This window comes from Mugil cephalus, chromosome 3, assembly GCF_022458985.1.
Source record: "Mugil cephalus isolate CIBA_MC_2020 chromosome 3, CIBA_Mcephalus_1.1, whole genome shotgun sequence".
Classification (NCBI taxonomy): domain Eukaryota; kingdom Metazoa; phylum Chordata; class Actinopteri; order Mugiliformes; family Mugilidae; genus Mugil; species Mugil cephalus.
The window spans coordinates 28,265,125-28,290,343 of NC_061772.1; the positions used below are offsets into that span (position 1 = coordinate 28,265,125).

At 40.9% G+C, this 25,219-nt stretch overlaps 2 protein-coding genes across 4 annotated transcripts in view; one reads left to right on the forward strand and one right to left on the reverse strand.

Annotated features, from left to right (window-relative positions):
• Positions 1-1,969: 1,969 nt before the first annotated feature.
• On the forward strand, positions 1,970-12,408 carry LOC125005675 (uncharacterized protein C6orf132 homolog). Of its 3 annotated transcripts, XM_047581193.1 has the most exons (3): positions 1,970-2,750; positions 3,121-3,163; positions 5,065-12,408. In XM_047581193.1, the coding sequence occupies exon 3, from the start codon at positions 5,073-5,075 to the stop codon at positions 10,899-10,901; it is 5,829 nt and encodes a 1,942-aa protein (XP_047437149.1). In that variant the 5' UTR covers positions 1,970-2,750; positions 3,121-3,163; positions 5,065-5,072; the 3' UTR covers positions 10,902-12,408. The 3 variants fall into 3 exon arrangements, with proteins under 3 accessions (XP_047437149.1, XP_047437150.1, XP_047437151.1); XM_047581194.1 differs by lacking the exons at positions 1,970-2,750; positions 3,121-3,163 and having other exon boundaries at positions 4,593-7,275; positions 10,119-10,443; XM_047581195.1 differs by lacking the exons at positions 1,970-2,750; positions 3,121-3,163 and having other exon boundaries at positions 4,593-7,101; positions 10,119-10,443.
• Positions 4,365-25,219, reverse strand: part of LOC125005676 (lymphocyte-specific protein 1-like) — a 31,946-nt gene continuing 11,091 nt past the window's right edge. Inside the window, exons 3-15 of the mRNA XM_047581196.1 lie at positions 24,016-24,253; positions 22,982-23,124; positions 22,430-22,682; positions 20,249-20,395; positions 18,666-18,689; positions 16,492-16,533; positions 16,138-16,169; positions 15,798-15,882; positions 15,425-15,565; positions 14,544-14,642; positions 14,168-14,251; positions 13,169-13,271; positions 4,365-4,586 (exon numbers count right to left, since the gene is read on the reverse strand). Coding sequence (XP_047437152.1) covers positions 4,561-4,586; positions 13,169-13,271; positions 14,168-14,251; positions 14,544-14,642; positions 15,425-15,565; positions 15,798-15,882; positions 16,138-16,169; positions 16,492-16,533; positions 18,666-18,689; positions 20,249-20,395; positions 22,430-22,682; positions 22,982-23,124; positions 24,016-24,253 — 1,417 coding nt within the window. The 3' untranslated portion in view covers positions 4,365-4,560. The remainder of the gene's footprint in view (positions 4,587-13,168; positions 13,272-14,167; positions 14,252-14,543; positions 14,643-15,424; positions 15,566-15,797; positions 15,883-16,137; positions 16,170-16,491; positions 16,534-18,665; positions 18,690-20,248; positions 20,396-22,429; positions 22,683-22,981; positions 23,125-24,015; positions 24,254-25,219) is intronic.

Below are 25,219 nucleotides of genomic sequence, written 5' to 3' on the forward strand. Positions count from 1 at the left end.
GTGATGCATGTGGCTGTCCTCACGTCTGCACCCCCCAAAACAAAAACAAGGACATCAGTCATTTCAGCAAATGGCCAAATAGAACAAATGTTTAGATTCAAGGACCGACGCCCTCTGGTGGCTGTAGGGAGTAAAACTAATGAGGAGGTGGTGTCGCATTAACATAGAGCAAGAAACCTCTAAATCTCACATTTTACCACAGCCTATAACAGTATAATGTGCTTTTTCAGAATTCAGTGCAGCTAAATAGAGATAGAGATCTTTACTTAAAGTCCAGAGACCAAATATAACTTGAATCCTTTCTTTTCTTTCTACTACAACTTTTTTAATAAACTGTAGAGAAGTTTAGGAATTTATTAACAAATACAACTTCTATTAACTTCTATTTCCTCATGCCACTCCTGTTTATTTAATGAAGCCTTAGTGCTTGTAAATGCATCGAGCCCCTAAAGGGACAAAAAAAAAGTTGTGAGGACGAGATATTTTCTCATGCACACAAGATAGTTCTTCTTCTTATTTTTCCCCCATGTTCATTTAGGGGCTCCATATAAATGTGATATTTATGTGAAATTTACTTGTGACAACCTTGGAGAGGCAACAGCACAGAAAATGTTCTAAACAGAGCTGCAGAATATAAAGTATTATGTGCCACAGCCGCTGCAGCCAACATGCTTATTGTGTTATTTTGCAGTGAATGAAAGTTCCACCACCTAAAACTGAATTTATAATGGGGCAACTTGTGATTTCATGAGTAAAGTAACGCTGAGACTGAGCTCTGTGCACAGACGCTTGGTTCAGATTAAATCTGGAAGTTCTCCACTCCACATATAAATAGTCAGGGAATTTTGCTTTAACTGCTCCAAGACAGTTTAAAATGCTAAGCTAAATATTGCACAATGCTGCCCCTGGTGGTTAGATGATTTTATTTATTTATTTTTTTTAACTTAACTGCCTTCCTGCAACCTCTGAGAGCTTCGCACTACATCCACTTCCTCCAGCTACCAGGCACTGAGCTGTTGTTGCATCACAATGCCCACCAACGTTTCAAATCCTCATCCAGTCCCAGACTCACTTCCTCAAACTGTCTCCACAAAAATAAATCCTGCTGGAGGAAATAAAGTTTTATGAGGCAGAGCGCGCCGTGCACGGAAACATATGTTGACAGGAGCAACAGTATATCTGTAGTCACATTACAATGACAACCACACACACACACAAACACTGTCAGAAAGTGTCAGGTCCACTTTTTAAACCTAAGATCTTATTAAACTATAATTTATAATAAATATACTTCATACTTCATGAGATAATCATGACAGATTTTTCTTTTTTGGCAATATATAAAATTTTATATGGAAAATAACAAGTTAACAAAAATTTTCCCTACACACAAATCACATGACCTGCTCCAAGGTTTGTTCTTCTTTCTCTTTATTAGTTATTTAATATAAAGTAGTGTGTGAGTCAAGTGTGGATTTATCACATGTCAACCGTTACTATAATATATTTATGAATAAATTTCAATTTACTCCACTGTTTATATAATATTTAGACGACTCTTTACGTAAAAATGTCATGTGGTGATTGGTTCTAGGCGGCCATGTTGATTTTAGGCCTGAAAACAGACAAAATGTGATCAACTATGAAACCTGTCAACTGATAAACTCAAAAACTCCCGCATATATTGTTATTGTTATTATATATTGACCCTCTAACAAATGAAATAAATGCACTAAATATAATCTGTGTATGTACGACTCTCTATTGCCAACAATGTACATACCCTTCATACTCTTCATACTGTAGATATCCTGTAAACATCTTGTCAACGCCATAAATTCTGTGCATTCTTCTTTAAGTGTAGGGAACAGAACCACTTACTTTACTTTCACAACAAGGTCATCGTGTGTTTATCCCACAGGTTGATTCAGTTCTCTAAAAAATCTCAAAATCTCTGTTTCTGGTGAATAAAAAAAAAGTTACCACTTCAGTTACATCAGTTTTATTTGTTGTAAGTTTGTTAAAAGTCAAACCCAGAACAAACAAGAACAGTTTGAACAGTTTGAACATTTTTGAACATTTCTCAAAAATGAAATTGAACATACAAAATAAAAATATTGTTAGCAAAAATCTGATCTTATGTGTTTAACATAATCAGTCCATTTAAACCACGTCCTATAAAATGTCTCAGTTTGTATTTTGGGTGAATAGGATAATTTTTTCATATATCTCGAGTCACATCTAATCATTCTTCAATGGTGGGAGGATCTGGTGTTGACCACCTACTGGAGATACAGCCTTTTTGCTTGCAGCCAAGAGTATAAGCAAGACTGAAGTTCCACGTTTATCAACTACCAACTATTCCTGATTGATTCTTTTAATGATTATTCATAAATGTTGTACCATTTATCCAGAGGAGCTGCAAACCAGTGAACTTCAGTCTGGCCTGCGTTCCTTCGCAGCGCTCTCCTAAGATGCTGCAAACAAAAGCGAGCACCTTCCTTCAGGTGGAGGTGTCCGTCGCCGGCCTGTAGGGGCTGCACCTCAGCCATCTCAGGTGGCTCGGAAACCCCCCGCGTGCTCCCTGCGACACGCACTGAAGGCACTGGTTTTATTTTTGGAGCGGCCGCGGGCGCTGTGACTCGCTCGCTGCGGCTCCAGTTCACTTCAGGATGAGACGGCCCTGTGGCACTCTGAGCTGGGATTAACAAGCAGAGAGCAGTTTGTCCCCCGACAGCCGCTCGCTGAAGGTAAACCAGTCTAACTCGGTGCCTGTTGATTGACAAGCCGGTGGTTCTGCAGCGTGTTCCTGGCCCGCGGGCCCGGGGCGCTAACCTGCGAGGGTTGCATAGGACTTGATAGGGGCACGTGCACGATCTGAAATCTTAAACGCATGATTCATATCAGAGATTATACCCACTGGGAGGAGAGCTTGCAATGCTTAACGTGTCGTACGCCTCTGCGCAAGTTTGACAAATAAATGTATGCATGAGTCAGCAGATAATAAACCTGCACACCAGCACATATATAATTCTTATTATTTTCTCGGCCTTAATTGTTAAAAGCAGCTCCATTCTCTAGTAGCTCCCTTCTTACTTTAAACTGTTGTTTACTTTGCAGCCTGTCCATCAAAACGCAAGCGACACACACATTTCCCCTTCAGGTAAGCGTCTCGTAACCTAACACGCACATAATCAATACAGTCTTGACCCTCAATTTTGTGTAACCGATTAAGAGAGAGATCGAGGTCATGGCACAGTTTTGTCGCCGAGCTAATCTTACACTTTCCTCTTTTGAGCTGCTGCAGTGGAAGCCTCCCAGATATCCAACCCCAGAGCCTTAAAAGGGGGGGCGGCTCATGTGTCAGCTGGCCTTCTTGTCACAGTGACGGACGACGAGTCACTTTGACAACAGGGATTCATAATAAACATTTGCTTAAAAGCAAAAGTTTAAACTCGAGGGCATTCGCGTTGTAGCTTCTACGTTTTGGAATAATCAGAGTTGGGGAAGGTCAAACTCTCTGACTTCTCCTGCTTCTCTGTGTGCAAAAAAGAACAGATATAAATAAAAATGAAACGGGACTTGACGCTTCGAAACACAAAGCCGCGGTGTCAGTCGCTTGGCTCTGAGAGGATTTGGGCCTCGGATTGGTTTCCAGCAGACTGAGGCTGTTTCAGTGCAGGCAGGACGACGGGCAGCAGGTGCTCGGTGTCAAGCTGTTTGCTCTTATTTCCTTCGGCCTAAAATTAGACCGTGGAACTTTTCTATCGCTACCCAGTGATGAGTATAAGTAAACAAAGCCAGCTGATATTCGATTAGATGTGTGGATTTTACAGGTTAGTCTTTTGAAACACATCTTTTCTATAATAATAAAATAACACCTCCAGCCCTCTCTTAATTCTGTGCTCTACTTGGATCCAATTTGCTGCTACTCAAATTTAGGCTTCTTTAGTCACGGACATTAGCTAAATGCTAACACCCCCCCTCCTCCCTGCACGAACCGGTTCACCTTCCTGTACGTGTCAGTGATCTTCCTTTACTTTGATTTCCTACCTACAGAGGTCGTTTTTAAACCCGACAGTCCCCTTGAGAGACTATTTTCATGAGTAGTTTGTCATCATTTCAAAAGCAGCCTTGCCAAAAGTGACGGCTTTACATGCCTTTCTATTTCCACATGTGACGCTACTTGTAGCCACGCAGCATCTTCAGGACCCAATTAAGAGCTCTGGATCCTGCTAATGAGCCAGTTGTCCAAAACCAGCTGCAGACTGGCATAACCTCATCTTTTTTTTATAACTACACTACACTGGGAACAGTAAATCCTGCAAAGTAAATCCTGTTCAGGCAAAACCCAAACAAAACTTCAAGGAATCAAACATCAGTTTAATTGAATTTATTTAATTGTATTCAAATGAATATCTGACCTGATTACAGAATTACAACAAAGCATCACAGGAAATAAAAAGCATTGAACCTAAAGCTTGAAATACAGACAGTGGTGAAGTGAAAGTGGCTAAAAATTGCTTTTGTTTTTTACCATCATACCCATCAACACGTGCTTCACAGATCTTCATAGAACTGTCCAGCTGTAAAAGAAAAATACATATAGTCAGCACTTATATTTGTCAGATTTTATATCTATTACATGATTCTAATAATATTTGTCAAGCTCCCAACATTTCTGGCACAGACAATCTTCTTTTTTTTGGCTCAACTTTGACCTTAAAGACCTCATCCTTTCCACCCACTCTGTGATTGAGAACATCGCGCCACTCAAGCGGCATCTCATCAAATTCCTGCTGTTAAGTCCTTATAATCTTGTTCCTAAGCCATAAAAGCCAATGCCAAAACAGTTTTATGATCCATGTGTTTGGAAAGGTGATGTGTGACACCTCCATGACCCCTCTGAATCTTTTCCAGTTACTAGTGTGGACTAAGAATAATATCAGAAGCTTTTATTTCACCAAATAAATGTGACTTTTGCTGAAAATAGTGACTGTTTTCTATCTCCTGTACATCTTTGGCTGAAGATAATTAAAATAATGTGCATCACCTGTCTTGCAGAGTGCGAAATGCTGATGGAAGTCAGCTACAGTAACGGGCTGGAGCCTGACCTTTCCCAACAGTATCCTCCGCCCTTGCTGCCAAAACCGGGCAAAGACAACGCAAGGCTTCAGAAACTCAAGAAGAAGAGAGCCAAGAAGAAAGGCAGCCTCTCTCAGACGCCCATCCCCTTTCGCTCCTGTTTGTCCCCCGTCAACGAAGCAAGCACAGACCTCGAGCACAGTGACCAGTCCAGCCCACCGAGGACGCCAGATTCAGCCTACATTGCAGACTCCTCGGTGCCCAGTTTCCCCTTTGGCTCCCTCTATGATCACCCTGCATCTGCATTCCCTCAACCTCAGAGCAAACCCTGTGGCCAAACTGGCGGCTTCTCCCCTCAGTCCTACGCAGCTCAGATCAGGACTTATGAAGAGCAGGTGGCGCCTCTGTATGAGTGCTCCTCGTTCTTATTTGACGATGCGACTCCTTTCATGATACCACCTTTGACTTCTCCACCCCGATCGCCACCTGAGCGGGTTACAGCACCACCTCCTCCCTCTGTTCTCAATTTAAACATGGCACCAAATTCCCATGGGGCAGTCACAACAGTCCCTCCAGTCCCTGTGTTGCAGTCAAGCCCTAAAATATCAACCCACAGTCTGACCCTATCCCCAGCTGCCCCCAATGGTGGCCCAGGCCTGGCACCTTCTCAGGTTGCAGACCTACCCCCTGTTCCCATGTTGCTATCGGTTTCAAACACTCAACCTTTTATTTCCAGCCAGAGGGAGACAAACGGCGGTTCAAAGGACAACCCTCAGAGCCAGACATCATCGTGGATTGCCAAGCCAACCAGTAATGGCAGCTTTGTTCCAAGTCACATGCCCTCTGAGGTAACCGCCTCAAAAATATCACTTGTTGATGCAGTGAAAGAGACGAGGCCTGAAGCAGCACAAACTAGGATTTACACATCAAAAGCAACGTTTTATGAGATCTCTAAACCTCCGTCTATCCAGGACATCACAGTAACTAATCCATCTGACCAGGGAACACTTTTACCTGCAGAGTTGAGGGAGAAAACTGGTGTGTCCGTGATGAAAACTGACACATTGTCTGCACCCAGGTCCCAGTGTGGAAGGCCCAAGACACCCTCTTGTACACCAGCTCGAGTATCCACACCCATTTTTGAAATGTCAAAACCAAACCCGCTTTTATTTGCTGCAACTCCAGTTTTCAACTCCTCACACGAAAAACCAGCACCTGCTATTTCCAACGAGGCTCCAAAAGAGAAACTAGCAATTCAACCCAATCCCATAAGCAAAGCTCCAGCCACCACAAACGAGTGGAAGCAGACTGATATGAATCACTCATTTTCCACCGAACAAGCAGCCAGCAATTACAAAGAAAAAGAGATCCAAAATACACGAAGAAGTACATTGAATTTAAGCTTTGCCAATACTGAGCTATACCCCAGAGAGATTATGACTGAATCTGGCTTCTTTGTGGGCAAACCAGCAGTAACAGAACCACAAAACACCCTTCAACAACCAACAGACCAAGCAACAGAAAAGGAACTTTCATCTTTGCCAAAGGTCCCGTATTTTCTTTCTGTACCAAAGACTTTCAACCCCACTGTAATATCTTTGCAATCACAACCAAGCCCAAGCCCTGCAATCTCCCCCCATCGTCCTCCCGTGGTCGAGGCTCGCAAGTCTCTGTCATCACTTCTGGAGACTCAGATGTCATTAGCGACCTCAAAGCCCAAATCAAGGTCGACGTATTACGGGCTTACACCAGCTGAGTATGTTGCCTATGGTGGAATTAGGACTCTCGCATCACATCAAAACACTGTACCCACTATGGTTAATGAAACATCATCACATAAAACACTCTCAGACATACCTGCAGATGGATCGCATGTCTCAAAGCTTGAGAAACAGCTCAACGGACATGAGGATCCAACCTCTTTGGCCAACAGTTTACAACATGTGTCGCCTCCAAAGGAATCAGAACTTCCAGCTGTACGGACTGCCACGCGTAGTAAAAGCATCTTTGATGAAAGTGAGTTTGAAGCTCACAGTATTGGAATAAAATCACCTAACTCATCTAATGTGGACGTAATAAAAGCTGAACATCCCCTTGCCTTGGCAGAGAAAACAATTCAACAACCCACAAGTGATGTATCCACAACAAAAGCCTCATACTCAGAGGCTCCAATACCAGTACCTAAAGCAGGTGAGGTACACACAGCGACCCCATGCCTGACTGATAGAAGTGGTCTGTTGAGTTCTTCCCCCCCTTTAGTGAAAGATTTGAATACAGGAACACAGCAAGAGTTTAATAAAAACTGTTCAGGGAAAGCCAGTGCTACAAATACAACAGAACAGACAGGACAGATAGAAATACCTCAAATCCAGAATTTGCAACCTTCTGGTGGAGTCAGTCCATCGATAGCCACTGCCAAGCCTGTTAAAAACCATCAAAATCTGGTTGTTCAGCCTCCTGCCACACAATTAGAGCCCAAATTCACAAAGAATGGTGGTATAAATGGTGCACCTATCTTAGGAATTCAACAATCCACCAAAGTAGTTTCAGAAACCCCAGTACTGAGGCAACTGGCTACTGAAGCCATCTTACACAAACAAAGGGAAGAGCTCATGCACCAAATCAAAACTAGCAGTGAGGTTATTCTGCCCAATAAGACAAACACAGGGAACATTTTGCCTTCTATGGCAGCTAATATGGAACCTAACAAAACAAACGCTGGCCCCCAGTTATCAAATACATTTTCAAATGAACCAGTCATCCCTACCACACCCTCGATGTTGCCTCACAAGCCTGTCATGGCATCCGTATGTCCTGCACAGTTTGGTATCTGCACAGTATCCTCACCTGAGCAAAGCACCAAATTCACGAAACCACCCAGAGCAGAAACTCAAGTTTACAGACATAATCAAACTGTAGAAAACAAGGTCCATTTACCTCCATCAAGTGTACCCAATATACCTGCTATAAATACTATCTTGCCATGTAAACCTACTACAGAGACTAAACTACCTACCCAACAAGTTACTGCTACCAGATCACCTAATATTTCAGACATTAAGGTTCCTTCAGAGGCAAACTCATTGAATTCTCCGACAAAAGTGCAACAGAAGTTAACCAATGGTAGTGAGAACATATTTGTAAAAGCACAGACTAGCATAGCATCCAGTGGCCAAGGAAATGTTGTTCAAGGTGCAAGTTTCTACACAAGATCTGCAGGAGAATATTCACAAGCAAATAAAGCCACTCTTAGCACCAAAGATACAGTGATGTTTAGCCAAGCAAATACAGAAGCCAAAATCCTTGCACATATTAATACTGACAATAACAGATGCAGCAGCCTGACAGCACAAAAAGGAGTGAATTCACAACTCATCACTGAGACAGTGGGTTTACTGACAGGAAAAATACCACTGGAGCATCTTCCCATTACATCTGTCACAGCAGAAAATCTTCAAACAAAACGTGTTATTGAAACAAATCCAACTTCTAATCTTACTTCTAATTCAAACCCGCTTAGCAATGAAGCCAAAATATCCAACAAACCAGCTCCAAACCAGCTGAGGTCTTTCACAGACCCGGTTTCACCAAGCGGTGTAGCTATCCAACACAAACCTGCACCATCAAACAAGGTCTACCTGGGTGATAATGTTCAAAATATTCCTGTTGCTGAAATCAAAGTCCCCAACAAGCCTCTACCAATAACAGCAAGCCCAACACTGAGCAGTAAACCAACATTTAATGCTACTGAAGTCAGTAAACCTACCATCCCCTCTAGCCCCACGATGAGGCACGTAACACCAAAAAGTCCTCAGATGAAACCACAGCGACCTGAGAGTCGACCTGTAATGACACCAACCGTGAATACAAATTCAGGTTTTGGCTCTGCTGATGGTAAATTGTTCACTAGTCCCCCTGTTGAGAAGAGACCATCTGGAACATTGGGACACCAAATTACCACTAAAACCACAGTAAAAGAACAATCTTCATTCATTCAGACGATTTTAGATAGTAAACCCATGATGAGTCCACCTACCAAAATAAAACAATCCATAACATCTAAGACAGAGACAATAGCTTCCATTACCACTGGTTATACCACAGCTAACACATCTGGTATCCGCATGGACAGGAAGACCACACAAGCAGCCAGGTCAAGTCAAATCACTTTAAATGGAGTTCAATCGTCTGTCAATTCAATGAGCTCTCAGATCTTAGTTCAACAGTTTAGTTCTGTTAATGAAACAAACGCTGTGAATCCCCAACCCCTCTCTCCAGTTGGTTTAAATATCCAACCTGTTACAAATATTCAGCCTCTCAGTGAAGCCATCAGAGATGTTAAAGCCCCAAATAGTCCTCCAACAGCAACCAAACCTTGGACTAGAACCAGATCTTCCCCTCTACCAGAGCCAAGAGTGTGCACACCTAGACAAACCTACACTCCAACCATACCTCAGGCCTCTCAAACCCCTGTCCCCTTAAACCCCTTGACAGGAACAAACCCCTCGTTGGTCGCTGTGAAAGACCAGATGACCCATTTTCTAACTAATGCACCTACTAGTGCTGTTCAGCCATCTCCTAAATCAATCATGGAAAATATCCCTAAACAAGAAATAAAACCACCACCATCTAAGGAGGCTTTAGTTCCTGAGGTAAAGACACATCCCCAAATGCAACACATAAAAACAAACCTAGCATCAAATTCTGGTAAAGAGGAAAAACTGTCTTCACTCAGCACCAAAGCTAGCTCTCCCACCGAAACTGGTCCTGTTTCAACAAATAGGAAAGCCCCTGTTAAGCAGGTAGAGCCAAGACCTTCCTCTGCCGCTGTAGAAGCAAAACCCTCAGCTGTAAAAACAGAATCCCTAAAGTCTCTCCCCGGCCTGATCCAGGTTAGCAGTAATGTTCAGCCTCCGCCACAGCAACCGGTAGAGAACATTTCCCCTGCAAAACCAACAACAGATACTGTCATGAAACCATCCATAGTTAAAGCCGCTGTGATTGACTCTGCCACTCCTGCCTCTCTGCCTCAGGCCTCAGTCTCAGTCAAAGCTCCATCATCAAACAGAGGAACGTCACCGCCATCTCAGCAAAAAACTGGACTCAAAGACAAGGACCTTCAGATGACCAAAACTTCAGCTGCACCGATGGAGGTCCCGGCGATCGAACCCTCCACGAAGTCAGCGACATCAACTGCATCTTCAACTGATGGGAAGAAGTCCATCACGGCGGAATCGTCCTCTTCATCCACTGAGCTCAAGTCGGCCAAGACACCGAAAGGCCTGAAAGGGAAACTCAGTGGGTGGACACGGCTGAAGAAGCACATGGTCGTGGAGCCAGACGAACCCACATTTCCAGAGGTCAAACCTAAGGCTGATCCCAGTGTCGACAATGAGAAATCAAATCAAGTCACTACTGAGGCGTCTACAAATGACCAACCTGCCAATCAGGAGGTGGCTGGTCCTGTGGCGTTGAAGATGTGGGACGCACTCCTGTTTCAGATGTTCTCCACGAAAGAGAAAATCATGCACCAGCTCAATACCGCCAAGAAAGACTCGGACAAGAAGAAGCCCTCTAATGACAAGCAGGGGGAATTACCTTCCTTCGTCAACCGCCTGCCAGTTTTACTGTACAGCCCTCGCTTCGATGCCCGGAAGTTGAAAGAAGCGGCAGAGAAGCCGCTCACGAAAATAGCAGCAGTGTTTGAAAGGGGGCTAATAAAGCGTAAATGTCAGGAGGACGAGCCTAAGGACTTCAACAGAACAGCCAGAGGATTTGGTTCAGTGAAAAATACTGAAGAAGAGAATGATAAGTGATTTATAATGGATTTATTTCATGTGTTCTTGTGTAGGATGGAGCCACAGAGGAAAAGAAAAAAAATGGATTTCTCTGATAGAATAGCTCAAGGTAAAGGATTAAAAATGATTGATTGCTGCTTAATCACAAACTACTTGACTGAATGCTTGATATAGTAGTTTACTGCTGTCTTAAGATGTATTCTAAGATTGAAAATACCAGAGTAAAATTATCCCTATATCCTATCACGAATGTGAAAGTTACCTGTTAAATATATTGGAGCCAAAAAATGACAGTAAAGCTTTAATCCTGCCCTTTTAATGAAGTCAAATTAGTATGTGAGGAAAAGAAAGAAGTAGTCTCTGTTACTGTACTTTTCTGTTTTCAATTGATGATGGTCTAGATTTAGTAAGATTTGAATTAAAGTATAATTAGTAGCTTGTTTCACAATGTTTTTCTATTTTTCTAATCAAAATGAGGCTTTTAGTGTACACCGCTGGTAGGCAGTCTTTTTTTCTAATCTCTGTAATAAATAGGGCTTTTACATTCCTGGAACAACAGGGCAGATGGATTTTGTAAGAAGAAAAGATGGATGAAATGAGTGAAGGTATGGTCTGGGTAAATTTAGGTTTCTGCAAGTCAGACATGGATGGGAAGGATGTGACTCTAAGTTGGGCCGTAGGCTGGTGAATGTTGGGACTGGAACAATTTGACCCGTGCTAGCAGCTCTAGGAATATCAATGTTTGTGTTTTGGTCAAGCATTTTGAACTTGATTGGAATTATTGGACCATAGTGAAGATAATATGTTTGGTTTTGAGTGAAAGATTTGTACAAGTGATAGATTGTTATGAGGTTTGACTTCCAAGGTCAGGCGAAATTATTTCTGCTGTAAAGAATGGAGGTCAATGGTGATTGACTCGTTGGCCTCTAGTGGCCATTAGAGGAACTGCAGTTATTTGGCTTCATTCACTTCATTTTTCAGCCCCAGACGATGATGCTCTGTTTTTTTGCAATAAATAGTTTGGCAATGCTGCTAGCATATGGGTGTAAATTCCATCAAATTAAACGTAACAATTAATTTATTCGTGGAAAATAATTGTCCAGGACTTTTATACTATAGAGTCTAGATTGTAATTAACATGTAGACCACAGACTGAAGATGATGGTAATGATGATGATGTGATGATGAGGAGGAAGAGGCCTGCTGTAAGACGACAACTAAATGACACGTAGCGACAGCTGGAGATAGTAGATGTGTATTTTTTAATAAGTTTGAAGGATTATGGTGCTGCCATATCAGGTATATTCACACTGCTGTTGTGTTTCTTTCATTTGTCTTGATTTTAAATTCAAATTGTTGTTTTACCCCATGCCCCCCGAGATGAAGATCGTAATGTGGAATACTCTTTGGTTAGGGTGACTTAACCAACATAAGCTTAACACGGCCCCATTTATTACACTGATGCTCAACGTGTCTTGTTTATTGTGTGACTTTTTAAAAATGCATAAAATGTTGTGGAACTCTTCTCTTGTCTTTGTGCCTCTTTTCTGAATCTTAATAGGAAGTGCCAACTTAGAACAGGTTACCTTGTCAACACGTTCAACAAGTTTAATATGACATTTAATCACATCTAATTTTATTTATCTTAAATATACATCACCTATATATGGTTTGGATTTTAAAAAGATTTTCTGGATGCAAAAAGTGAAGGTACTGAATCGCTGAGGACTATTTTCAGTGATGGATTAATCCACACTTGGTGCATTTGGGAGTCAAGAAAAACTACTGCTAGAGTGTGTAGCTTGTAGGTTTCTGCTTTAGATCGAGAAAAATAGTATATATACAAAAATGGTTTCAAAATCCACAATCCACAATCCATATCACAAAACAGAGGTTAAATGCAATTAGGCACCGAGTCTTCTTCAAAGATTTCTCATTTCAGTTCAGTTATTTATTCCATAAAATGAATCATTTGTTCATATTTGTGCACAAGTAAGTGAAACCTTGTTTTCACTGTTTCAGTGTCTATGCAGCAGTAACAGCAACATTAACTAAACAACTCTAATTTGGCCTTGAAATGAATCCAAGAGTTGCACTTACTTTTGTACCTTTAACTTGACTCATTCTCACAGGAACTGTATAATATTTGTTTCATTTGTTTGACTGAGTTCCCTTTGTCTAGTTTCAAGACTTAATAATTGTAAGGGTGTCGTGCATGGTCTCTCTATAAGAGAGGGCCAGATTATCAGACAATGATATGAGCTGCAAATAATTTACTTTCTTACCTGACTGGCAGTTTACGTCTTCACCGCAGTCGTCAACAGAAACCTTCTCATACTTGCCATGACCCGCCACCACAAACTTATATCTTTTACTGCCAGAGCTCTCCTGAAATTTAGTTGATACAATCAGAAAGAAAGTTAAGGATAATTTACACTGCAAGTTAAATCCAGTTTATTCTTTGTCATTCAAGTCCTGTCAACAAACTCAAACTCCAGTGAGAATTCTTACATACTCAAAATATTGGAGATTATTTTCTTCTAATTGTTTTGTGGTAGATATGGTTTTGTAGCCTCTGTGTTACAACCATCACCCTGCAGATAAAACAGCAGAAATAACGGCAAAGTCTGCATTTAATTTTAGATAAATGTCAAAGAAATAAGGCAGAGCATTCAGGTTGTGCTAGACATTATTTGCATATATTTTAGATTAAAAACTCATTCATGGTGATGTCTTATGTATTGAGATTGCAGAATAATGTTTATTGAGGTAACCTTGCACTAGATCCTGAACCACACGAGCTCTTATAGCAGCACTCTTCTGCAGAGTCACATGTTTTGAGGCCATTAATTTGATTTTTTTTTCTAAAGCCTTTATTTGGGGTTGTTGAACCTTGTTGACAAGGCTGTCTCCTTGTCAACAATAATAGCCAGAAAATTGTTTCTACAATTTTAGAAATCTGAGAAACCTCCAACGTTCAAATAACGGCTAAGGGAACTAGGAAATGAGTCACAAAATCTAGCAATCAGTAGTAACTTTATTAAAAGTGATTAATGTTTGTCATTGTTTAATGTCCTGTAATTCTGTGTCGTCCTGTACCCTGAGGAATGAACTGTAAGGGATTTGTAGTTATTTAGTAATACCACCAAAGTTTTAGATTTTTTTTTTTTGTATTTTCACTATTTCACTAATAAAGGGGAAAAAAAAGAAAAAAAAAACACAAAAAAAAGAAAGAAAGAAATTCTGCAGAATCAATCAACAGACTTTTGTGCGTTCCTGAATACCTTTCCTTCTTTTCCAGGAGATATTGTGTCACCGAGACTCTCCCACAAATTCTTCTTGTTTAAGACACCGCCGGGTTTTATTTCCTGAAACGAGAACAATCACCTCCTCATGAAATGAGTGCAGGTGAAAACTGCTGCCACAAGGGAGCAGACTTCCACCAACTGCCCCGTCCAGCGCGGCTCAATTAGACTATATACATTGATCAGCCAAAACATTAAAACCGCTGATAGGAGAAGTAAATGACATTATGCATTCGACATTATTCACAGTAAGATGCATCTGTCTGAGGTGGATCTGGGTTCTGCAGACCAACAGTGTGAAACATGTGCATTTCATGCAATCATCGAAACTCATGAAGATGAGTGTGTGACTCACTGCTGGTTTGGAGGGCGAGCTGCACCTGCTGCCATCGTCACTTCCTTTCACCCACTGGTTGATGAGATCAGCCACACCGACTTTTAAAGCATCTGCATCCTGGAACAGAAAAAAAAAAACATTCCTAGCATCAGGCGAGTTCATCTGCTGTATTGTGTTTCATGCAGCTTGGAGACAATACAGATACAAAATTAATTGTCTTTTCATTTAGTTCCAGTTGATCTTTTCATGCATCTATTGTAAATCTATATATGTTTTAACCTCTTAAGCTCTAGGGTGCTGGGAGAACTAATTCTGGAAGCACCTCAACCAAGAGTTTATAGGAATTCCCCAAATCATATAAAACCATTTAAGACTTTAAAACAAAATGTACTAAGCAGTCTTACCTCTTCAAATATGATCTGGGAACAAAATACTACTAGACTGATTCCCACAACAGGAGGAAATGTGCATATAATTCATCATTTGGTCATTTTATTTAGCCAAATTCTACCATTGTGCACATTGTAGAATCCATAAAAATACTGATATTTCCTCTATATGTTTGTTATTTCCACATAAACTCCCCAGAGAAAATAGACACCAAGTCATGATGTATGTGGCTCAGATGCAATGTGTTTGATATATGTAGTACTAACATTTACACACAAGATGGAGGCAAAATACTGATGTAGGAAACTGATGCACAGGCCTCAGATTCTGTCAGGTAAGTCACCATGGTGGAAACTTAATGAAATATTGTGTAAATAAGGTCAAATGTTAGTGAGTTATTTTAAGAGTTAATAATTAATCACTTAATTACGCATCTAATTTCTCTGGAACCACTGTTACTGCAGAAGTAAGCCTGAGTTATCATACGTTTAGACAAAGTTCTTATCAACCTTAGACGACATGACGGATGAAGCGTTTTGGTTAAATGCTTCTCGGGCCTCAAACAGGTTCTTCTTGGATGCGACTGGTTCTGTGGGACTCGTCAAGTCTGTCAGCACCTGACAGCCGGACCTGCTTTCCTTCGCAGAGACCTGAGAAAAAATAAGAAAAATACTAAACATTATAATATCAGATGGATAATGTGCATTAGAGGTGACTGTACTTTAGGTCCAACAAGAAAATATAATGAGAGATGAATCAGACTCGGTTCTCACTTGAGAAAGAAATCAACACTCTGGTGATGGAGAATTGGTCCAATAATTCCAAACCATTTAGTAAATATCAACTCATCGTTCAAGAAGAAGAAGAAGAAGAAGAAAGTACCTCGAGAGCATGTGTGTACTGTTCCAGCTTCTTGTCAATCTTGGAGACAGGAACTGGAGGCAGCATCTTCTTTATGCTGCTGGTGCTTTGAAAGAAATCAAAAATAATCCAACTGTTCATGACAAAATTATACTTCAGAAGCTTTCTGTGGTAGACCTGCTGAAGGTCTCTGGAGGACAGAGTCTGTGTTTTGGCCTGGAGAAACTCAGCAGTGTTTCTAATCATCGGTGCAACGTGCGTTGTGTTTGCAAAGGTTGCCAATCAACTTTGATTTATAGGAATATTCACATGACAAGTGGAGCTTTATTACACATGTTACAGCAACAAAACTGAGTCTCACCTTCTTCTCAGAGACTCTGTTCTCTCTGTGATCTGAGGAAAGACAAAAAAAGACAATCAAACTCGCAGGAATGCACATTATTTCCCACGATTCTCCTTCCACATCCACATCAAATCCAGACACTTAATAGTTAGAGATAATCTTTGCATTCTGTTTCCCTTGTTTCTAAAATCAGCTGAATCTGATCTGTTGCTGTTTTTATTAACATGCACAAATCGAGATCTATTATTTCTTCTCTTCTGGGAAATTAAAGGCACGATAATAACACAAAAACCTCAGGACTTAGTGGAAATTTTCCAACACACTTAAGGCTGAAGCAGATTCAGGTTCAGACCTTGAAGAGACTGAACTCACTTTGCATTTCCCGTCTGGTGAAACTCGGCTGTTTGCTTCGTCCTGTAAAGAGACAAACTGAGCTCAGCGGTTTATTCTGTTTCCTGTAATCCATAAATACTGCGATGAAGTCATAAAAATTATCGAATTATTGTGTAACAGAAGAAAATGAGACACTTGACGCAAACAACACTCCACATGATCTAATGGTTTGTAGTGTTAATAAAGTTTAAACAGAGGAAAACTGCACCAAAGTGTGAGAAGTCTGAGTCAGAGCTTAACTAATAAAGATAAGTAATTGTGTTCTAGTCTCACTTAGCTTAGCACCTCATTAGGAAGTCAGCTACTGAAACTGGTCCACAGCTAACTGCTTTTAAACAGCTAAAGCTGAACTATAAAAATAAATAAATAAATAAATGGCTGAATAAAGAACCTCCAACAATCATCTAATGAAAAAAATAATAATTCAGAAAATTCATGGTATGGAACAAATGACAAATGATATGCAACCATAAAAAGGAGAAGAACACTGGAAAAACAACCTGAAGTATTATGGAGGTTTAGGCTTTGGCTTATTTTAATTAAATTATGTTTATGAGGATTATTTATTTACATATTAATTTTTTAAATTATCCATTAAGGACGGGAAAGAAGCATCGTTTTGAACACGACCCTGTCTGTCTGGTTTCAAATTTTTTGTTGTTTTCAGATGTAATAATATAAAAATAGTAGAAAATAAAGTTTTAAAATAAGTAAATAAAAGACAGGAGAGATTCAGGGAACACTTCATTCATTCATTGCCAGTCTCTAGTTCTGTCACATCCTGCAGGTGTTCTACTGGATTCAGATCAGATCAATAAGTCTCCTCACGATCTGTTCACTGGTAATTATGGTTCTATTGTTTCATTTCCTCATCTTTTCCATTTGCTCTTAAAATGAATTAATCCTCTAACTGTGACGCCACTACTTCCATCCAATTAACTTTCTGTCCACCTTCTCTCAGACAATCACTCGCTCATCACTGTTATTTAAATTCAGTGTCATGATGTTGCTGTATGGAGCTTATATGTATGACCCTCGTCTCTACGGATAAATAAGACTTCAGAGAATATGTCCCGGTGTCAGTTACACTGTCACTGTTCCTGTACCTGATTAATGTGTGAGAAAGGTTTATTATCTTTGCCTAAACTTTATTATAGATTAACTAGTAGAAAACGCCCTGATACTGTAGCAATGACGTCATCCCATCAGAATGAGATGCCACAGATCTCATTCTGGGACCTGGGACCCCCTTCACTCTGTCTATAGAAATACCCCAACTCACACATATTCTACAACTATTATAACAAAATGAACCAAGCAGACTTTGCATTTCTCTCTATTTGTCCATTTAGATAATAAAAGTGTGACAAATTGGGGTTTTATCAAAGTCATTATGTCATTTTCATTTCATTTTTATTTATGCACATTAATCAACTTAATAGTAAATTTGCCAGCATTAGCCAGCAGGCTTATTTTCAACTGTGTCCTTATGGTGAGATGTTTAAGAACCATTATCATATCTGAGAAAAAGCAAAAATGGCCATTCATCACTTAAAACCAGACATTAGCTCAGAGCTGTTTCTTTCCCAGGCTGTCCGTTGTGCAATCCTCCTCCTCCCTATGTCCATCTCTCCTTAGTCTTCGTAGAAGTGATCATCCGAGCTCTTCTCCAGCGATCTGTCTCCTTTATCTCCTTCTCTAGCCACCGTCTAGACTCCTGTAGGTCTTATCTCTATCTGCCTGCTTGTCTGAGATCCAGCTCAGTGACGCTCTGATCACTCAGTTAACTAGAAACTATTATCTGTGCATGTTCATGTTCCATTCAATGAATGCACTGGGTCTATCTGCAAAATCCAACCAGCTCTGATTGTCTGTCCATCCACAGAACCAACAAATAATAAAAGTCACAGCCTCTGACATTGTGTGAACATTAACCGAGGCTCCTCCTGTCCTCTGTCTGCAGGGTTTTACAGCTTGAACAGCTGCACATGTTCCTAATGAAGCGCTCGGTCACAGTGTGATTTAGAAAACCCGTCCTTTAACTAACACTGACATGCAGCACGTCATCACGGATTAGTGCCTTAACCGAGGAAAACACTAAGTCCAGGACAGTGGAAGGAAGGAAGGAAGGAAGGAAGGAAGGAAGTACTTACCGGGTAGAACTGTATGAGGAGTTTCTGGTGGAAAAAGCATTAAAAGGACAAGAAGTTATTAGTCAAGAACATCATCAGACATTCATCACATTCATGTGGAGGCATTAATCACATCTGTTCTAAAATAATTTGCAACATCTTCATAGCAGCATGAAATGAATGTGAAGGAGAGAAGATATTAGATGAAAAACTATCACAATCTGTAACAAAAAAAGAGAAAAAGAGGATGAGAGAAAAGACGATTAGAAGGAGAACGATAGGAAAGAGGAGAAGAAGGTGGAGGAGAAGGAAAGATGAAGGAGGACGATAAAAATGACAAAGAAGGAAGAGGATGAAGCAGAGGAGGAAGAGAAGAGGGGAGTAGGAAAACAAGGAGAAATTGCACCTAAGCTGAAAATTTTCATAATGTATTTATTTACAGTAAAACAAAGGAAGAACTGAGTTTGATAGTCCTCCTCTAGACCACAGACTGTAAAAAGTCATGAGCTCCTCAAAGTGAAGCCAAAGCATCAGCCAAAGAGCTCCCCCTGGTGGCTGGCTGCAGTATCATAGACTCCACTTCCTCCACGTTCATCTTTTTTCTCTTTAAACTGACACTGGTGACAAGAACTTTTGCAGCAAGAGAGAAAGTAGTGACTCACTCGGGCCCTTTTGAGCCATTTCTTGTATCTACACCTTCCCAGGTGTGTAGATTAGACTAATAAAGTCCATGCACCAGCCATACACTTGGGGATTGTTACCGTTAAGGTTTTGAAATGGTGCCGGTACTTAAAGAATGAAAACCGAAATCTGCATTGCTTTTCGGTCTGGTTACTAGTGTTAGCATAAGCACTAGCATTAGGCCCCTCGTTAGGCCTATTTTACAGGGGCTGAAGCCTCCCTAAATAGTTTGGTGTTGTTTTATTTTATTATTATTTTATTCTATTTTATTTATTTATTTTTAGAAAAAAGTGCAGACAAATTCAATGTAAAGTGGCCAGAATATGAATCTAAAGAAATAATTATAAAAATGCTATTGATTTATTTGATTCCACTTGTTCGTACAGAGCGCCCCCAGTGGTTTGCTGTAGAGGTGGTAGCAAACAATTATTGTGTTGTGAACGAAAGTCATGACGTTAACCTCTATGTTGATCAGTTATTGTTACTTTTGGAACCTGTGTTTGTTGTTGCAACAAGAAATGACTGAAATAATAATAATAATTTTGTTAGCTGTTTGTGAAATGTTGTGCTCATGCGCTACATTAACTCCTGGGGCCTAAGCCTCCCTGTCCTTATAACTTAGTGACGCCCCTGCTTTATGGTGCCGAGTATCAGTTCCCATCCCTACATACATTACCACTGCAAGATCAGTGGTCGGTGGTCAGGACCCTTCCTCCACCCCATCACCTGATTTAGTTAGTTTAGTTCCACTGCTACAGCGTCTAGACTGTTTGAATCTCCCCGGCTATTGTTTCCTGTTCTGACCTCTCCCTGTTGAATCAGACCGTAACCAGTTCGGTCTGAACCAGGACGCTGCGTTCTTAAAGGAGACCCTGTAAAAAGCTAAATTCCTTCCGCAGACCACCTTTGGTTTTATGAGTTACCTTGAACGTGGGGCTCATGGGACCGTAGCAGTTCAGCGACTCCTCGCCTTCGCCGCCGCTGATGAGGGAAGCAGCAGAGGTTCCTCTCGCCTCCTCCTCCTCCTCCTCCTCCTCCTCCCTCCTCCTGTCCTGCCTCCGCACTGACCTCTACGACGCCGTCAGAAAGTCACGGTTAGCATTTTACAAGCAGGTGCTGTCAGCATTTAAATTCTTTTATCTGATACGGTTTCACAGTTTGTTTCCAGTGTCTGTTCTTGCACATTGTGTCAGACTTTATGAAACCTGAACCGTATATGTTTTTCTTGGTTGGTGGCAAATAGGTAAAGAATCACTGGCAAACTGCTGGTGGTAAAAACTGGAATTTCTTACAGCATCTTACATCATTGCTGCTTTCGTCAGGCCGCGTTTAATTTCTACACCCCGCGAGCCAAAGCTGCATTCTTTCGCTTTATTACTTTCAGATTTGAAGCCAAACTCTAAACTCTGAGTTGTGTAATAAGCGTTGCGTTTGTTTGATAAAGGCTTTTATGAAACTCTGGGAGTAACAGGATGGCAGACTGCTGCTCATTTCCACGAGTACGAGTCCAAACCTGTGGGAAAGAGTTGGACGGAATGAGGAAGATTGGTGAAGACTTTTGGAGATTCTATTTTCCATGTAAAGCTTCGGGTCACACATCGAAGTGACATTTTTATTTATTTATTTATTTTACATGTGGCTGTTTCTTGTCATGCAGAAATGAAATGCAGCCTGATGAAACAACAAGCAAGAGGCTGTGAGTAATCCAGTTTTCAGTTTTGTTGCCAGATATTCATATGTCTCTTGTCACCATATAACAAAAGACATTACGCGCAGCTTGAAGTCCTTTTTTACAGGCTGGAACCATAAAAGACAGAACAGATCCTGGGGAAAACTAAACTTGACATTAACTTTTGTTGATTTAGTATTTTGTGGTTTGTGGTTTCATTGTTTCATATTTTTCTCCAGCAGGGTTAAATGCTGTGGAACCGATTTGGAACCAGTGTGATTCTTTCTTTCTTTCTTTCTTTTTTTCTTTCTTTGTTCTCCTGTTCTGTCTGAAATGTGAAGCTGGAAACATAGAATTGCCATGAGGTGCAGTTCCTCGAATGTCCACTAGAGGCTTCATAGACAACCATGTGGAAAAAAGTCCAACTTTACGGTAGAAATAAACATGTTTACAACCTGGTATAAAACAGTGACATTTCATGACAACTGTAAGGGGTGAGATTATTAAACAAATCACATTTTTAGGACCTAAGAATACCTATAAACCTATAAAAACTGAGTATCATCTTTCAACAAGAAGTAGTAGTTTTGGAAAAAAAAACAATGTCCTCATATGTGGACGCTGGGATTATTTCATTATTTATATTTCAAAGTCACCCAGTGTGTGACAAAATATAAAACAGTTTATTTTAATGGCTGAACACTTCTGAGCAAAACCAGAATTGCTAACTATGAAGTCCCAACGTCGTCGAATGAGTACTTGCTAATTAGTGAGGTTGTAGCTTGTTGCTACTGATAAAAGTTGTTAAATGTGTGAGTCATGTCAAACTAGAAACGTTAATAAGCACAAATAAATAAGTTTTAACCGTAGAATTTGATGAGGTTTTGTTCCTCGTCCACTTTTGTCCTGTGATCGTCTGTAGAATGAATCTGATGAAATGCCCGCTACTAGTGTATTGACGCTTTGTTACCACTAGATGGCAGACTAAAGTGTACACTAAGGTGGACAACTGGTTTAAATGAAGTAGAATGAGCTTAATGTCCCCATATGAGGACATGTCTCTAAACTCTCAGTTTTTGTCATTGTGTAGTCAGAATAGCTTCCTTTAAAATTAGGTTTGGAGCATCTGGAAATGCTGTTAATGTTACCTCATTAGACCTACAGGTGGCGATAATTTGCCAAGAAACATGTGCAGTGTGTGAGAAAAGGTAGAGAAGAAGAAGAAGAGAGCAGCTTTCAACCGTTACTGAAAATGCAAATGTTTTCCAGTCATATTTTACTGAATATGCTGAAATGGTCAGTGAAACTCTGACTTCCCTAAAAGCTGATACAATTAAACAAAATGTTATAAGTGATGACAAACATCCTCATGACGTGGACTAACATAACAAAACATTAGTAAAGGTAGTAGGGACATACATATTGGAAAGCAAACCTTGTCTTGCACCTCCTCCTCCTCCTGCATGTGCTCCACTCCCTCCCCGTGTCTTTGCACCGTCCTCATGGGGAAATCGTCCTTCTCTTCATGTGTGAAGCTCAGTTCCTCTTCCTCCTCATCCTCTTCCTCTCGATGCCTCTGTTCGGTCTCGACTGACCTCCACTCCTTCTGCACAGCTGACTGCACCTCTTGCCTTTCCTCCCTCTGCATCACCTGCTCCACATCGCCATCCACTCTGCAGGCTCCTCCACTGTGGAGGAGATGATTCACCTGGTCAATGAACTGATTAGGTCACCGGTATAAGAAAGAGAATGTCTGTGAAGGCTCTTGGTCATCTAGGTCATGGTATATCCAAAAAACTAAACGGAGACAAGGAAAACTGAACTTATCAAAGGAGCTTCTTCAGTTCTGAATGCTTTTCTAATGCTCAGGTCTAAAAGTCATGTGGGTATCTTACATGGGCTGTCCAAGAATGGACAGAAAGTGAAAGCCAGAGAAGACAGATAGTTTGGAAGAGGAGTAAAGGAAGTCAGGTGTGTTAAGGAAAACCTTGTCCGTGGCTTCATCGTCCCTGCAGCCAGGTAGGACGTCCTGTCCACTGGTCGGCCTGTGACGTGCTGCAGCCTGGCGTCCTGAGCCAGGAACACTGACGAGCTGTAAGATGCCCTGGCTTCCTTTTTAATGCTGGATGTCTGAAAGGAACAAAAAAAAAAAAAAGAGGAAAAATATATTTTTAGGCAACAGGTTTGAAAAGCAAACACTGGTGCAAAAACATGTGATCGATATTTATTTATTTAAGTGATTCATTTATTTCCACAACTGTTAAATCAAAGGCTGGTATAGTTCATCCGCTGGGGAACACGAATACACAATATGAGCCTTTAGTTGATGAATACCTGTCATACAAATAACTGCAATCAGTGATTTAGTCGCCACTGGTCAGCCACAACATTATGACCACCACAGGAGAAGTAAACAACATTTAAACCATCTTGTGACAATTCAGTGTTCTGCTGGGAAACTTTTGGACCTGGTATTTAATCTGGTGGATGTTACTAAGACATGTAGCACCCACCTAGACCAGGTCCACCCCCACCCCGTAGCAAGAACACTCCTTGATATCAGCAGCCATACATAGTAGGATGCAGCCATAAAAACGCTTTAGGATCAACTCAAAAAAACATGAAGAACAGCACCAGGTGTTGACCTGGCCTCCAAATTCACTAGATCCCAAACTGATCAACTGCCTGTGGGATGATCCACAGAGGCCCCTCCCCTCAATGACCACCCCCACAACAACATCCTGGTTCCAGACACCACAGGACACCCTCAGAAGGTCCATGTCCATTTTCTGATGAGTCACAACTAATTTAGAGACCTACACAATATTAGGAAGGTGGTGTTAATGTTATGCCTGATCAGTGTATTAGAAGTGAAGCATCTTGAGATAAAGAGTTGGTGGAGTCTTTATTTAGAGAGGAAGGTGTGTTTCTGGAGTGGCTGAGAAGGTCTGTGACAGGTCTGTAAAAATAGAAACAGGCTGTTGATCAAATAGTGAAGCCCCAACATCTGCACCATCTCACCTTCCCTGGAGCTCTCGCTGAAACTTCCTCAGACCGACCGCTTAGCTCCGGCTCTCCTCTCTCCTCCTGCTCCTCTTTGTACTCCCGTCGTTTCTCCTCCTCGGGGTCGGGCGGGGGTGCTGAGGGCCTCTGCCGTCCGGCCCTGCTCTCATCCTTTTCCAGCCTGTGGCTCCAGTCGCTGAAGCCTTCGTCCTCGTCCAGAACCAAGCAGCAGCGAGGCTTCAGCTCCTCGTCGGACCTGGAAACAGAGAGCGGGAAATTAAAGAATTAAGAGAAGAAGACCAAACTCTGTTAATTATTTACTCTATTAATTTTTATTTATTCATAAATTCATAGACAATGTTTTAACTTGTGTTTAGTTTTTTAGACATGAGCAGGATGAATATTTCTAAGCTAAGTGTCTTAACCAGGTAACCTGTGTCTCTCATGTCACATGGTACTGAAAGATGGAGCAGCAGGGGGCTGACGGAGTCTGCAGCTCTGAGCTCCGTGGCAACAGAGACGGAAACCATGGAAACGCCAAACAGAGAGCGACACTGCCCCCTGGTTCACCTCAGATCAACAGACTGAACTTCAACAGCAGTCACTAAGAAGATGAAAGTGCTTTGTTTTCCAATCAGACGTCCATTTGATATTAATACTCGTTTTATTACACACTCTACACCATTCAGCCGCAACATTATGACCACCTTTTGTTCCAGTGCATCCCACAGATACTTGATCAATTTGGGATCTAGACAATTTGGAGGTCAACACCTTGTGCTGTTCTTCTTGTTTTTTAAGTCATTCCTAACTTCCTTTGTTCCTTACTTCCTTTGTTCCTAACTTCCTTTGGTGCCACTGTCTTCTTAATGTTGTGGCTGATACTTATTTTCTGCACTTGCACATTGTCACATATCAAGAAAGTTGTAAATGTTTGGATTTCTTTGATGAACATTATTGGTTACTTCACTTTTACCACTTCTGATACAAAAACAATATAATTTTTGGATATTTCAATATATTTTTAAGAAGTATTTAGTATACTAGTATTAGTATTTTAACTGAGCTCTTTGTAAATAACACCTTCTTTGTATAGGAATTCTATTCTATTCTATTCTATTCTATTCTATTCTATTCTATTCTATTCTATTCTACATATGGAAAAACCTGACGAAGGTCATGAAGTTAATGACGATCCAATCAACCAGAAGCTGTTTGTGCA